Source organism: Geospiza fortis, unplaced genomic scaffold, assembly GCF_000277835.1.
Source record: "Geospiza fortis unplaced genomic scaffold, GeoFor_1.0 scaffold162, whole genome shotgun sequence".
NCBI lineage: Eukaryota > Metazoa > Chordata > Aves > Passeriformes > Thraupidae > Geospiza > Geospiza fortis.
The window spans coordinates 381565-395866 of record NW_005054316.1 but is presented as its reverse complement, the minus strand read 5'-3'; the positions used below and the strand labels follow the sequence as shown (position 1 = coordinate 395866).

General features: G+C 39.0%; 1 protein-coding gene across 1 annotated transcript in view; it reads left to right on the top strand.

Moving 5' to 3' along the window:
- UST (uronyl 2-sulfotransferase) overlaps window positions 1-14302 on the top strand; it is a 99148-nt gene that overhangs the window by 58523 nt on the left and 26323 nt on the right. Inside the window, exons 6-7 of the mRNA XM_031056238.1 lie at window positions 6879-6976; window positions 9102-9259. Of these exons, the coding sequence (XP_030912098.1) occupies window positions 6879-6976; window positions 9102-9259 (256 nt within the window). The remainder of the gene's footprint in view (window positions 1-6878; window positions 6977-9101; window positions 9260-14302) is intronic.

The following is a 14302-nucleotide window of genomic DNA, read 5'->3' as shown; positions in this document are numbered from 1 at the left end:
GAAGGAGCATGCACTGTTCCTGGCCTGTGAGCAGCGTCTCCTGGTTTCACAGAAGTTGTGGTATCTCACAGGGGCAGGGCATAGAAAGAGGATGTGTATTTTTTGTTTTGATTGCGAGAGAAGGGATATTTTTGTGTTTTTCCATAGATGAACAGATGGAAATGGAATGGAAATTATTTGCAAGGCATGTAGGTATTTGAGTTATGATTTCTTATGTTAAATTGTCAGGGCTACTAATAATTCTAATGCATCCAGGGCAGAATGTGGTGTTTCTGTAATTTTTGGCTGAGACACTCATAATCAAAAAATAGCTGTGCTGGCCTACAGCTGCCTGTAGGCCTCAAAGTATAAATAATTATAAAATTATAATGGAAATATGTAATCAATTACGTAATTCCCTTACTTTCGTAATTTGACCAGGAAGAGCAGGCCCATGCCACTGGAGACTCAGGCTTCTATTGGCTGGCTGACCAGAAAGTAACTGGCTCAGCCAATGAGGATTAACCTCATGGGTTCCTAAGATATATAAGGGAGCAAGATCTGAATAAATTGAACTGCTGCTGCATGAACTCAGTGTGTCTTGTCACTGGACTGTCTCCAAAACTGTGACTTAGGTTTGGGTGAATGGACATCACTAAACAATTGCAATGATAGGAAATTATTTAAAATTACTGGATTTTGAGATTGCTCTGGTACTGTTAAATGATTTAATGTGTAAACAGCCTTGGCCACTTTGCTTTGTGGGGTTTTGCCGCACATTCCCCCTTTCTGTTTTTTTAACCTACATTTTAAAGTGCCATGTGCCCTTTCTACAATAGCCCGTCCAGTTGCTTTTCGGGGAATGACAGTTTGATGGGCCACATCCCAGAGCTGTAAAAATTGTTTCATTTTTTGTGATGTGTATGCATGTCCATTATCTGTTTTTATGTTACGTGGCATTGTAATGATACATTCCATGTTGGGCCTCTGCTCACCTACAACCTGGGTCCAAAATACCTGGAGTTTTCCTGTTGATCCAAAGCCCTGGTCTCCTCACACCTTGGGGTCTGTATGTGGGATGCAAGACTTAAATGGGATAAGCTGAGCAATTCTGGTTTTCTCAGGCATAGTCACAGGTGGAGTGAGGGTAGAAACCATAGCATGTATTTGTCCAGTAAAGTTTGAGTCATTAACAACAGGGTGCACAAAGATACCTTGCATTGTAGCACTAGACCTTCCAATCAATAGTGCACTTAATCCTTTCCCAGTCGGTCCTTGAGCTTCAAGAGGAATCTTATGTACCTTTGGGTTGCATATGGTTACTGTGTCGGATGTGAATACATCCATTCCAGCTGCTCCTCGAGTCCTTCCTGTGTGCTGGTCACATAAGCCTGCACAGAAGGTGAGGAGATGCTTTTGTCTTCATGCATCCCCTCCTCGAGCTGAGTCTTTTGTTTCCCTGGTCCTTGAAAGGATTTGTCCCTGTTAAGATGGGGTTTACAGGAGCAATTTGTTTTCAGATGGCCTTGCTGTTTATATTTACGATACGGAGATGACACTCTTACAGCAGCCACTATTGAGTTGCTTAGTAAGGTCATATTGTGGGAACGAGAACCTACTTTAGCACAGGCTTTTATTCATTTAGTGATGGATTTTCATTGGGTAATAGTTCTATGATTTTTCTTCAGTCTTTGTTGGCATTATCTTTTGCTAACTGCAAAATTAGGTGATTTTGGATCTCTACGTTAACAATTTGTTTCTGTATTGCATCTTGTAATCTCTCAATAAACTGCAGATATGATTCATTAACTCCCTGCTTAATCTTTGAATATGTTTGGGTTGGATTTGCCATATTCGATACCTTAAATAAAGCTTGTGTACCTAGTTCTTTGACCTGTGCTAGCACCAGTGGGTGCAGCCTAGCCTGGAGTTGTGGATCACCCACTGGAGGCAGCCCCAGGAGTTGAGAGACCCCTGCCTCATAACGTGGATCTTCATTTGGAAAATCTAGATTTTTTTAATTGCTGTTTTTCTACACTGCTTTTCCATGCAGATTCAAACACCAAATATTGGACTGTTGAAAACATTAATTTAGCAAGCTGCTTTATATCAAATGGAGTTACCCCCTCTGTTGTTAAGAAATGTACCATATTATCAACAGCAGGCAAACCTAAACCATGTTGGGTAACAAGCCGGCACAGCATCGGCACACCCTGCTGCCTCCGTCAGTGCCCTGCTTTCGGTCCCTCTGCTGTCCTCACCACCTGCTCGCTCTGCAACATTTTTATCATGTTCATTATGAGTCTCCATGGTTTAATAACATAAATGGCAGAGTCGTCTCCTGTGGAGCAGCTGTACAGATACATTATCCAGCCCGCTCCCAAGTTTTTAAATCTAGCGCAGCCCCTTCTGGTACATCCAGTCTGTGGCTCTCACACCATGCTATGAGGGCAAATAAAGCTCATTCCTCATATTTTTCAAATATTTTCTTTAAAGTGGGGGTCTGTATCTTCAGGAGGGGGTCCTCCAGTGTTGAAGCCCATGCTCCCATGCTGGCAGTGTCTTCCAGTTACAAAAAGAAAAATTAAAAGAAAAAATAAAGGGGAGTCCAGACCAATCATGGCTCTATATGCCGTTCTTCACAGCTCAAAGGCTGCAGGCAACTCTTCCTGGTTGTCCCATCTTTCTCCCTGCTCTATTGGCAGCAGCTGTTGTGATCATGTCAGGGTCCGCCACTTGTCACAGTTTTGGAGGCAGACCAGCGACAAGACACACTGAGTTCATGCAGCAGCAGTTCACTTTATTCAGATCTTGCTCCCTTATATATCTTAGGAGCCCATGAGGTTAATCCTTGTTGGCTGAGCCAGTTACTTTCTGGTCAGCCAGCCAGTAGAAGCCTGAGTCTCCAGCGGCCTGGGCCTGCTCTTCCTGGTCGAATTATGTAAGTAAGGGAATTATGTAACTGATTACATATTTCCGTACTATTTTATAATTGTTTATACTTTGAGGCCTACAGGCCAGCTGTAGGCCACCACACCTTGAAACCCAATGTGATATTTTTTTGTGTCTGTTTCTTCTACTGGATAAAAACCAAGTTATATATTTTTGTCAGTACTCGTAGGATTTTGTATTTGGAGGAAAAAAGTTCTCAAATCTTGTGTCACATCCTTTTGTATATGATACAGTATTTGTCATAAGACATTGACTTGAGTAGATTGCTTGTTGTTCTACAAAAGAACACCTTAAGCTTGCTCTTTTTGTGATGGAATTAAAATTTCCAAAGGAGTTTTGTAGCCCTTTACTCTCTACAACTACCTGAAAGGAGTTTTAGTGAGGAGGAAATGAAAGGATGGTTGGAAATATCCTTAAGTTGCATCAGGGAGGTTTGGATTAGATATTACAAAAAAACCCAAAAACTTAACTGAACGAGATGTTAGACAATGGAATAACTTGCCCAGAGAAATTATAGAGTCACCATCTTTGGAAGTGTTCAAGAGGCATCTGGGTGTGACATTTGGGGATACAGTTTAGGAGTGATTATGGTGATGATGGGTTAACAGTTGAACTAGATGATCTTGAAGGTCTCTTCCAAACCTGATGATTCAATTAATCTATGAAATATTTTTAATCAGGTGCTGACTTCTCCTATAGCACGTTGAGCTCACTATGGCAAGTGAAATAGTTTATTACTAATCTCAAAAAAAACATATTAATAATGCAGCTTTGATATATTTCTGATCAGTAGTCTGACTCATTGACAGATTAAAGGATTAAGGCATGTTGTGATTTTCATTTCGAAGACAATTTTACAGAAGAAGGAAGCAGAAATTACCAGTTTAATTTTTCAGACAAAATTGTTACATGAGTAGAAAAATAGAGTATTATTTAAAAGAAAGATAGTTTCTTTTGTTACTTGGAGCTGCAGGGCTGATTCCCAGGCCTGCCGCTGCCCCTTTGAAGACACAAGCCCCATGGGATGTGAGTGATATGAATTGTAGCCAGGAGCTGGGGGATGAAGTAAAATACTGCTTTCTTTATTTTGAAAGGTTGTGATCAAAGTAGCCCTGTGTGTTTCCTTCTGTATCTTTCCTGACTGTGTTAAAATAATTTTTTTACAAGGCTCCTCCAGTCATTTAAGTGAGCATGGCTCTCATCTGTCACCTTGCAAATTTTTGTCTCATGTAGGAACATTTCTACCCTGAAAGATCTGTGTTCTGCTGAGAAAGCATGTTCTTACTTGGAGATGTGGCTTAAATAATGTTGCTTAGGATAGCAGAGTGACACTGCCTAGGATAATTTCGTTTCACCTTGACTTTGCATGTTGGGAAAAAAACCCCAGAAATTCCTGTGTGCCACTGGCACCAAAAAGCATCTCCGGTAGGTGTGTTTAAGTTTTGTAATGACCAGCTCACCTCAGGCTGACCTTTCTTTCACCCACTTTCTGGTTGAAAACTGATTTCATATCTCAGGGAGTGAGCAGGGGCTGCAAATGCACGAGGACACTCCAGCAGCTGGAATACAGATCATAGCAGTGGTGGAAAACAAGTCCTGGAAGGGGCAGTGCTTCTGCTGCGGAGAAAGCCTGGTGCTTCTGATGTCAGGAGGGTGAAGTGCACGTCCTTGTGTGGCAAAATATTGTAGGTTTGTATGAAAGCTCACCTGGCTTTATCTTAAACCTTGAGTTATCAACAAGGAATGGGGGAGATGAGATTAGATTAGAGCCAGCCTGGTTGTTTCAGTAATCCTACATCAGTTTACCCTAAAAAGGACACTAAAAAATCTCTTTTTCAGTTAGTGTCAGCTGTCTACTTGCTAAACCTGCAGGGTTTTCCACATGAATTTACACTTACAATCCTTTATTGTAATGTTTCTCTGGCCGTGTGAATAAAATACTGTTTTCACAATTACAAGAAGGTCCCGGTTACACTTTTGTATTGGGTATTGATACTCATCTCAGGGAATATTTCTTGACTCATCATATTCATTATACTTGTAAAGAAATTGTAAGTTTCTTTGTTGGGAGCTAATGTCCTTTTGCCTTTGTATGAGCGTGAGAAAAGAGAAAATGTTCTTAGCTGAGTGTTGGTAGAGATTTTTAAGTCTTATGTAGGTGTTCTATCCAGCTTCCATCTAATCTGCCTACCAAGTGCAAGCCAACTTGGACATAAAGTATTGTCAGGGCAATATTTCAGTTTTTTTTTAAATCCAAGAGATGTATTAATTTTTTGCAGGTCTTTAGTTTCTTATGAAAGCCAAAAATATGTATCACTGAAAACATCTCTGGTGTTGTCTATAGTAAAAGCACAATAAGCCATTAAAGAGGTGCAATTTGTAATTCATGTTAAAAAACCCTATTGGGATGACAGGAGAGACACATTGCCTGTGCAATCTATACATCCACAGTAAGATTTCTTAGTAATAGCATGGAGCGTGGGGGGCTGGTTAGCTTCAGCTCAGAGCCTTTAATGTCAAGATTCAGGTCTTGACCATAAATCTTCTGGTATGTATTTAAGGCAAGCCCTGATTATACTGTGGGGAGCAGGGGAAATGGATTGTTTGTATCCCAGCTGGCAATTTCTATGTTGTTTTCTTTAATGGTTCCTTGCTATGTGAATGGTTCCTCGCTATATTACTTCCTAGCCCAGAGTTTTCTGGTGTGCTTATAAAGTTGGATTCACATGACTGTGAGACAGAGTAGGAATCAGAAGTGTACTTTAAAATGCTTACAGGCCAAAATGGGGATCTAATGAAGTTAGGTGAGAGGACTGAAGTTCTGGGAAGAGCTTTTCTCTGATGAGGCCTCAGCTGCAGATGCCGTGTCTGGAGGCCTGTACCCTGCCCTTCTTTGGGGAGAGCAGGGGATGCTCTCCATGTCTTCCATGCTGCCAAGTGCATCTGTCTTGTGGAATGTTCTCTATCACATTTTATTTACTTGATAAATTATAGATTTGTTTAGTTGTTGGTTTGATACTGATGTGTATAGTGCCTATGGCTTTGTGAAAGCGCATACCTAAATAACAATGAATATTGATTCTGCGCAGGTAAGATCCTTCCATCCTTGCTTTAGTTGTCTTACCCATTTTTTTGCTCTGTATGTCTCTGCAGAGGGTGTGTCTGCTTGCAGAGTAAGGCTGCATTAGATTAGGATAATGGGATTCAGTCCCGCATGTTTATTATTGTGCTGAAGTAAAGCTATAAATGGAATGCAGTTCCTCAGGGTTCAGTAGCTATGCCAAGTCTTTGAAAAATGATAAATAGCTTCTAATTAGATGAATGATATTTCATGAAAATGATAAATACTTTCTAATAACCTGTTTTCTCAGTAGGCTTTGCACACTTCAGTTCTGAAAATCTGAGAAGTTTACAGAATTGTAACCAAAAGTGATGTATGTTATAATATTGAGTGAGATGTACAAATTAGATCTTAGATTTGTTCATTCCAGTCATTGAATGCAGCACAATTAAAATAAAAAGGGGGGGGAGGGGCAAAGTAATAAATGTTGTCTCAATTTTATTTATTCTAGCTACTTCAGGTTTCTCCAGGGTGTATTTAGAAGAAAGAAGAGCCTGAAAATAATCTTCTGAATATTTTAAATGTTATTTAGTATGAAAGTTGATTAATGTGTCCCACTTAAACTCATACAGTAACCTCAGTATAATAATTGTAGGGTTTGCGGCAAGGAAGAAAAAATTGCTTTGTGCATTCTAGGACAAAATAACTTTTTGTTTCCCCTGCTGAAGTAGAAGTAGATAAATGGACCAATAGATGACTTTTAAGATACTTGTTATAGCCTTGGCACAGTTCTTTGACCCTGAGATGACTATAAAAAGTATGAGATAAAGAAAACAGTTGCTAATAGAGAAAGGAAAATACAGTATTTTTTTTTCCTCCCCCACAGGACATTAATGTATGTATCCTTGAAAACTACCCTGAATGTTCTAATCCCAGGTTATTTTACATCATACCATATTTCTGTGGACAGCATCCAAGATGCAGGTAAATATATGCAAGGTATTTCAATTTATTCAGCAATAGCTATTGCCAACATTTTGTCAGAAATTGGTAATAAAGAGGTGACATTATTTGAAGTAAAAGAGAAAAATGAAAGTACAAGGAATGTGGCACTGCATGTGGTAACTGCATGCATATATTTTGAAGTAAGAAGGGCATTGCAAATGTAGTAGTATTCTTTTTTCTTGATTTATAGCATGAATAATTCATCAAATATGAATGTATTTGTGTGGAATTTTTTTTCTGCTTTACTCATTTTATCTGCACTGTAGTAATTTTGTAATACATGTTTCTGATTTGCTCAGACGCTTCTATCAGGTCTATATGAGGAATACAGGTTTCTGTGTCCATGTGAGAAACCGTATTCTTGCTTAAAACCATGTAAAATACAGCCCTCTACTGCTTTAATTGAGCTACCTCATTTTTAACATCTGTGTACACCATTCTAATAATGCTGAGTTACTGATACTGTAGTAAATTTTTATGCAATAATATAGGAATCATTTTAAATACTTTCTTGGCTTTAAACACTTTAGTATTGTTGGTAACAAATGTTCTTTATTAGGTGTGTTCAACTTCAAGGTATTCTGTTTCTGTATTATTCAAGCTTCTCCATAATGAAACAGCTGCACATTTTCCAGAATTTCTTTCAAAAGCCATACTTCTTGTAGCAGTAATAACAAGTGAAAATGTGTTACTTAGAAATTAAGAGAGAAAAAGTATCTATGTTGTAAAATCCTGCTTTTTTTTTTGCTTAACTGAAGTTATGTATCAGAAACAAAACAGGTCAATGACTTCATTCTCATTGCACTTTTTTTTTTACATATTTTGGTCTTATTTTTAAATGCTTATGGTTGCACATTTAACTTGCCTGCGCGAGTAATCCCATTAACAGCAGTCACATGCCTGAATACCTTCACAAAATATCTCTGTGAGGTTCTCAAGCAGGATTTGTACCTTGTTGTAGATTTGGCTCCTGCCATGCCCTTGCACTTCTTTCAGCTACTTTTTAGTCCCATAAGGAGCTACAAACAGGAGGCTCATGGTGTTTGTTAGGACACTTTGCTCTTCCAGAAGGCAGATCAGTGCCCAGAAGAGTAGAGCAGGTTAGCATGGTAGAGCATGAAAAACCTGCTACAAGTCTGCTCTAGGAGGAGTGGAAAGTAGTAAGCTTTTCCACATGACAAAGAGCTTCAGACAAATGTTAAATGCACTATTGCGTAGGATCCACAATGACCTAATGAAGTCATGGAAGAGGTGTGATTTACAGCCACTCCCAGGCAGTGTGGGGAGCTGATTCCTTTAGCCTGGGACACTGGCATTGTATCCTGTGTCAGTATAAATGATGGCTGCTGCTCCCAGAACATAACTAATATGAATTATTATAAGGGATTTAGGATTTGTATGGTTGTCTAACTACATTGTGCTTGTGGGAAACAGAGAAGCATAAAGATGTAGTGAAGTCCTGCCAGCTTCTCCTGCTGGGAGAAAAGACAGAACCCCAAGCTGTTTTTCAAAACCAGTATCAGTCACAGCAAAAAAATGCAAATCCTGTAGCAAAGCTGCAGGGCAACTGGGGGTAATCACAGGGAAAAGGGAAGCCCCTGGAGACTTTGGCAAAAGTTAAAATGAAGGGCAAGGTGGAAAATGGTAGTGTCCTGTGTAGGATTCGCCAAGTAACAGCAGGCAGTGGTTGGTCCCTGCAGTTCTCCTGATATAGTTCAGGGACACCACCACTCCTCAGCACCTTCCAACACCAAGGGCAGTCATCCCTCCCATCAGATGGGTTGTGCTTCCAAGTTGAAATACCAAAGTTCACAAGTTTGAGCTTATAACCAACTTGGCAGAAGTTCCCTTCAGAATGGAGTACTTTCACACAATGATTAGCCTCCTTTTGACGTGATCCTGTTTTTACATGCCAATCCAATTATAGATGTTGCATTGAAAAGCTCAGTAAGCTACTTGGGTTTGGTGGGGGGTCTTTTTTTGTTCTAAATATAGCACTGAATATTTTTTATTCACTTGTATTCTTGGCTTGAATTTGAGAAATAAATGTATATTTAAACTTTTCTTTTTCCCTCCTCCGTCTTCCCCCATCAATTTCATACAGGGAGCCTGGTGAATGGGCCCTTGAAAGAGCAAAGCTGAACGTTAATGAAAATTTTCTGCTTGTGGGCATTCTGGAGGAGTTGGAGGATGTGCTGCTTTTATTAGAAAGATTCTTACCTCATTATTTCAAGGATGTGCTTAGCATCTACAAAAATCCAGGTAACTTTTTCCTTTAAAAAGCTGTTCTTACAGAAACTTCAGCTAAATCTGCATGGCTGCTGAAGGGTATGTGTTTCCTTCTTGTTCAGTCAATGAAGAAGTTTATCTCCCTCTTAGGGAGCAGATTTGATGATGACGAAGGTAACATATTCCACTTCTATCTTTAATGTTACTGTGTGGTTTTCTTTCCTTGCCTGCACTTGTTACTCAGTGATCTTTCCACCTGCCAGAAAGCTTCCCATTTTCCACTGAAATGCCTTCTTCTTTTACTTGTGTCTTACTCAGTTCTCAGATAATACTGTCAAAATATTGTCCAGGTGGTGTCAGGAATATGTACTTAAATAAACCTTCAAGAAATGGTTTGGGGAGCTGGACACTTTGGAGATTCTCCAGGACCAGGTTATTTATTTTCCCTCAGCCTTGACTATGAGTTGAAATGAAATGAACCTTCAGCTGAGCTGACTTTAGGTAGAATACAAATAAGAATGTGCATTTACAGCACTTCCAGTACAAAGCATGCTGAGGAAAAAGACTTAGGAGTCTGGAGTTGTGAAATGAAAATTGAGAGCACTCAGCCTACTCCTTAATTTGCACCCGGTGGTCAATCTGAAAGGATTCTCTGCGTCAGTCCATCACTCCAACACTGATTTATTGCTGACTTCTTTAAGAGGCAGTCTTGTGTTGTGTGCTAAAAATAGATATGATGCTTCTGGAGGGCTGTGCATGTCATTCCAGCAGAATTGATTTCTTGCTTACCTTTGACTGGCCCATCAACACTGTGCACCAAGCAGGGGTAAAACTTCCCTTCTTCCTTTGTGACTCGATTGCATATGTGTCAGTGTGAAATGCCTACAGCCATTAATATGTTTTATACCAAGCTGTACAGAGTACACTGTTTGTACCAAGCTGTATATTCAAAGCACATGGAACAAAGATTAAATTTAGTTTGTAATGCATGCAACTGATGGCTGGCTTCTGAATGAGAACAGCTATTACAGTAGTCAGTCAAGTCACTCTGGAGAGTTTATGGGTTTGTGTCCATAACCGGGATTTATGCATTACTGTCCATCAAAGCCTTCTTCTAGGACTCATCTTTGGAAATTCTGTATTTAGCTGTGATACAGGTACTGGGAAAATTCTGTATATAGGTGTGATACAGGTACTGGGAAAATTCTGTATTTAGCTGTGATACAGGTACTATGGCATTCCTTTTCTGAACATGCTTGCAATGGGTCATTGTCTGCATGCAAGCAGGCAGTTAAGGCAGCTCTTTGGAAGGTGGGAGTTTAACTTCGTGGTGCCACATCCAGCCATTGAGCAGTTTTGCTTAATATCAGACATAAAGAGAGTATTGTAAGAGCATAAGAGTAAGACCCAGTTTGGGATCAGGTATTTCTCTTGGTTTTATAAATTAAAAAATAAAAATAACGATGTTTGTAGTATGTGGAAGTCATCCTAAAGGTTTGCACAATTTGGTCTCGAAGGTTTCTCCATGTGATGTTAGACAAAAGGAAGGCAGGGGCATCAATAGAAGGATATGCTCTCTCTGCCATGAGAGTTTTCTTTGAGTTTATATGACTTCTCCAGCTGTTCTGTGCACCATATATTTTCATTTCTTTTACAGTGGGGGAAGCTAATAAGCAGCACATGGGGTTTTGTTTTTCATCAGGGTGCCCTACAAATTGTCAGGTGGGAAATAAGCAATCTGCCAGAATCATTAAGTGCTGGGTAATCTTTCTCCTCTTTTTGTATTTTCCAGTATCAAGAGGAAATTTGATCACCTATTACAGGACAATGATTTCCTCTGGGATTTCATGTGAAAAATGGGTCTTGAATCTAAAGATTCACCACTTTCTGTCAGTATTCCCTAGGTGGATTGAACCTTTATTTCATCTTTCCCATTCACTTATTGTCTGGGCATATTAGTAAGAAAGCTGTTTCCTTGTGTTAACTCTCTCCTCCTCTTTTCATACATGCATATGTTTGAGGTTTTTTCCTATCATAATTATTTTCTGGTTATTTCTGAGTTGGTGCTAATACTTACCGAAAAAAACGCCTTAACAGAATCAGCCAGAAAAATAAAATATATTCAAGCGGTGTGTAAGAAATTCTACATTGTTCTTCTCAGGGCATCTTAGACCTGATCTGCAACACCCTCTGCTGTTGCATCATGAAGTGCTTGGAAGAAGACATGTTATTCTGCCAGCTGTGTGGTGGTCCCACAAAGTAGCAGATAAATTGGGCAAAATTGACCTTTTGTTGCAGCTAACACTTGCAGATTAAATCTATATAGTTTACAGTATTGTCTGCTGACCTGCTGCTCCTCTTGAGATTTTCTTATGGCAGTCTTTCTTTCCTCTTTCCACATAAAGAAGGAAAGTTTTCTAGAACTTATCTTTTGTCAGCTGAATACAACAAGATGAGGAAAACACAGAGAAGGACGTGTACAGAAAGGTGATTCACTTCCAGGTTTGTGAATATCTGCACCAGAGTCCACTGCAACAAGCAGTTCTGGATTGGAGGCAATTCAGAAACGGGATTTATAGAGCTGCCTTGAAGCTGAAGAAAAAGTAGCTGAAGAAAGACATTTTCAATCCAGTGTTGCTTTAGTGGATTACATAGATTAGAAATCACAGTAGGAAGCAGGTGATTGCTGTCCCACCAACATCATAATCTAAACTATATTAAAAGCACCTTCCTGCTATGGGAAGCAAAATGCCTGATGTTATCAAATGCATAAAATCACATGTGCATATAGGATACATCTGCAGGAGTTGTGAGTTAAACCCCTTCTTCCAGAAGTTAGGACTTCCCTTGCTCATTACAGGTGCTTTGGTTTGTCACCAGATCACTGTAGACACCATCTAAGCAAACTTCTTAGTATTGGAAACCTTCAGTACAGGTTGATAATACAGAAATCAGGAAATCTAGAAACTGTTTCTCATCTCTGTTCTTTTTAACTGTGCAGGCCATATTCAAAGCTCTCAGTTTGTTTTGTGCCTGTGGTAAAATTTCTCATCTGAAGCACTATGATAACATTTGTCCAGAAGCTCTTGCTCAGCATTCTCTTAGGAGAAAACAAAGCCTGTAGTTGTTTTACCTTCAAAAATATTTTTCTGCTGTTGTTCTGAAGCAGATCATTTAAACTGTGGCTCTATGATAAGATAGTGTGACATTCTTATCAGAGAGCTACTGTCTGTCTGTCTGTATACCTGATGACACAGGTAACTGCTTAAAGCAGTATGAATTGAGTGCTTTTCTTTTTGATGCTAATGGTTTGTCTGATATAAGCTGGCAGAAGGAAACTGTGAAGAAAGGTAAAATGTTAAAAAAACTTGGCAGTTCAGCATGGCAGAAAATTTTAATGTCAGAGGACACAGGGAGGATAACTTCCTTCATTGCATTAACAAAAGTATTGCATTTAGTTATTCCATATGCCAAATATTTTGACTTGTATGTTTTATAACCACATGTAACAAAATGTGAAAGTTCTTTGTGGTGCTAAAGTTTTCATTGGAACCAATCTGGTTTTATCTTGTACAGTACTTTAAAGCTATGGGCTTCCTGTCTTTCTGCATCTCCACTCTCTGCTTGAAATTAAGCATTATCTTAATGTAAATGCCAAGTCAAGAATTTCAAAAGGACTCTCTTTTTTGATGCCTATCTTGTCCAAAGCTACAAACTTGTCCTGGCAGCCAAAACTAGCTTTGACAAGAGAGTAAAAGGGCGGGAATGGGGGCAGCAGATTGTGAAATCAATAGATAGATGAATAGATGGGTAGAAAAAAAAAATTAAAATATATTTTTATGTTTAATAGCTTTATTTGCTAGCACAGTAAAATTTGCTCCAAATTTTGTCTTTTTTCACTAGCATTGAAGAAGATAGAATCCAATTGCAGAGCCTTAGAATATATTTATTGCAAAATTTGAACATATTCTTTAACTCTTTGAAAGGCCTGAAATAGTTATAACAAAACTTGACATGTAAAATATTTCCTCACTCTCAAGGGCTAAAGGAAAAAAAGATTGATCAGTCCTGTTCATTTCTGGTGGCCGTAGCTCACTTCTGTAACCTGGCTGGTAGCCAGAACACAAAGAATATTTACACATTTTCTTTTGAAATGGGCGCATGTGGGTTTCATATCTTTGCTGCTTTTAAGAGACAAAAAATACATACTATACTCAGCAAAACAGAGTTTTCTTCTGTGTTGTCAGTTTCTGTGGCATGGGGTAAAAGTTAACAGCATCCAGTGTAAAACAATAGGCAATAACATGTTTTTTTATCACCTCAGAAATGAGCCATATCCTCACACCTCGGGAGTTCATAAATTTTCTTTGGCACCAGAAGCCCTATAAAAACACTTCTTCCCAATACCAGGAAAAAACCCCTTTGTTTACTGAAAGGTGCATTTAGGGTGGAGAATGTATAGGTCTTACTCTACAACAAGAAGACTGATTTAGGCTTTTCAGACACTGAATTTTATTGAGTGCAATGAAATAACTCACGCTGTCAGCTGAAAAAAAATATATTGTTTAGGTAAACTGTAAATTTATTTTTTTTTAATGCAATGAAAATGTGATTCCCATAAGAATTGCATTTACAGGGAAGGTCTTAAACTGTAGTAGTAATATTATCCCAGGCAATATAAACCCTTTTGTTTTTTAAATCTGCTATGTTCATGAATGTTAATGATAGAGTCTTGACATTTTCTATTCATAAGTTTCCCCTTCTCTTTAAACTCATTAAGGAGAGAGATGCTGCCATTTGTCTTTATTGCAGACCTGAGATCCTGAGAAGCAGAGCATTTTTGATGGAGTTAGGAGAAGGGTGAAATCAAGCTCAGCACTCTTTGTGCTGTGCTCAAGATCTCTCCTGTGCCAGGCCAGCACTGAAGGTGGATGTGCCTTCAGATGGTTCAGATGCTATGCATTTGGAAAAGTTCAGGAACAAGGGATTTTTCCCTCTGAGAAATTGTAGTGAATGTGTTTACAGGCACCACCTCCAAGAGCAAAAACTTTGAGCAAGAAGTGATCATAGGACTCT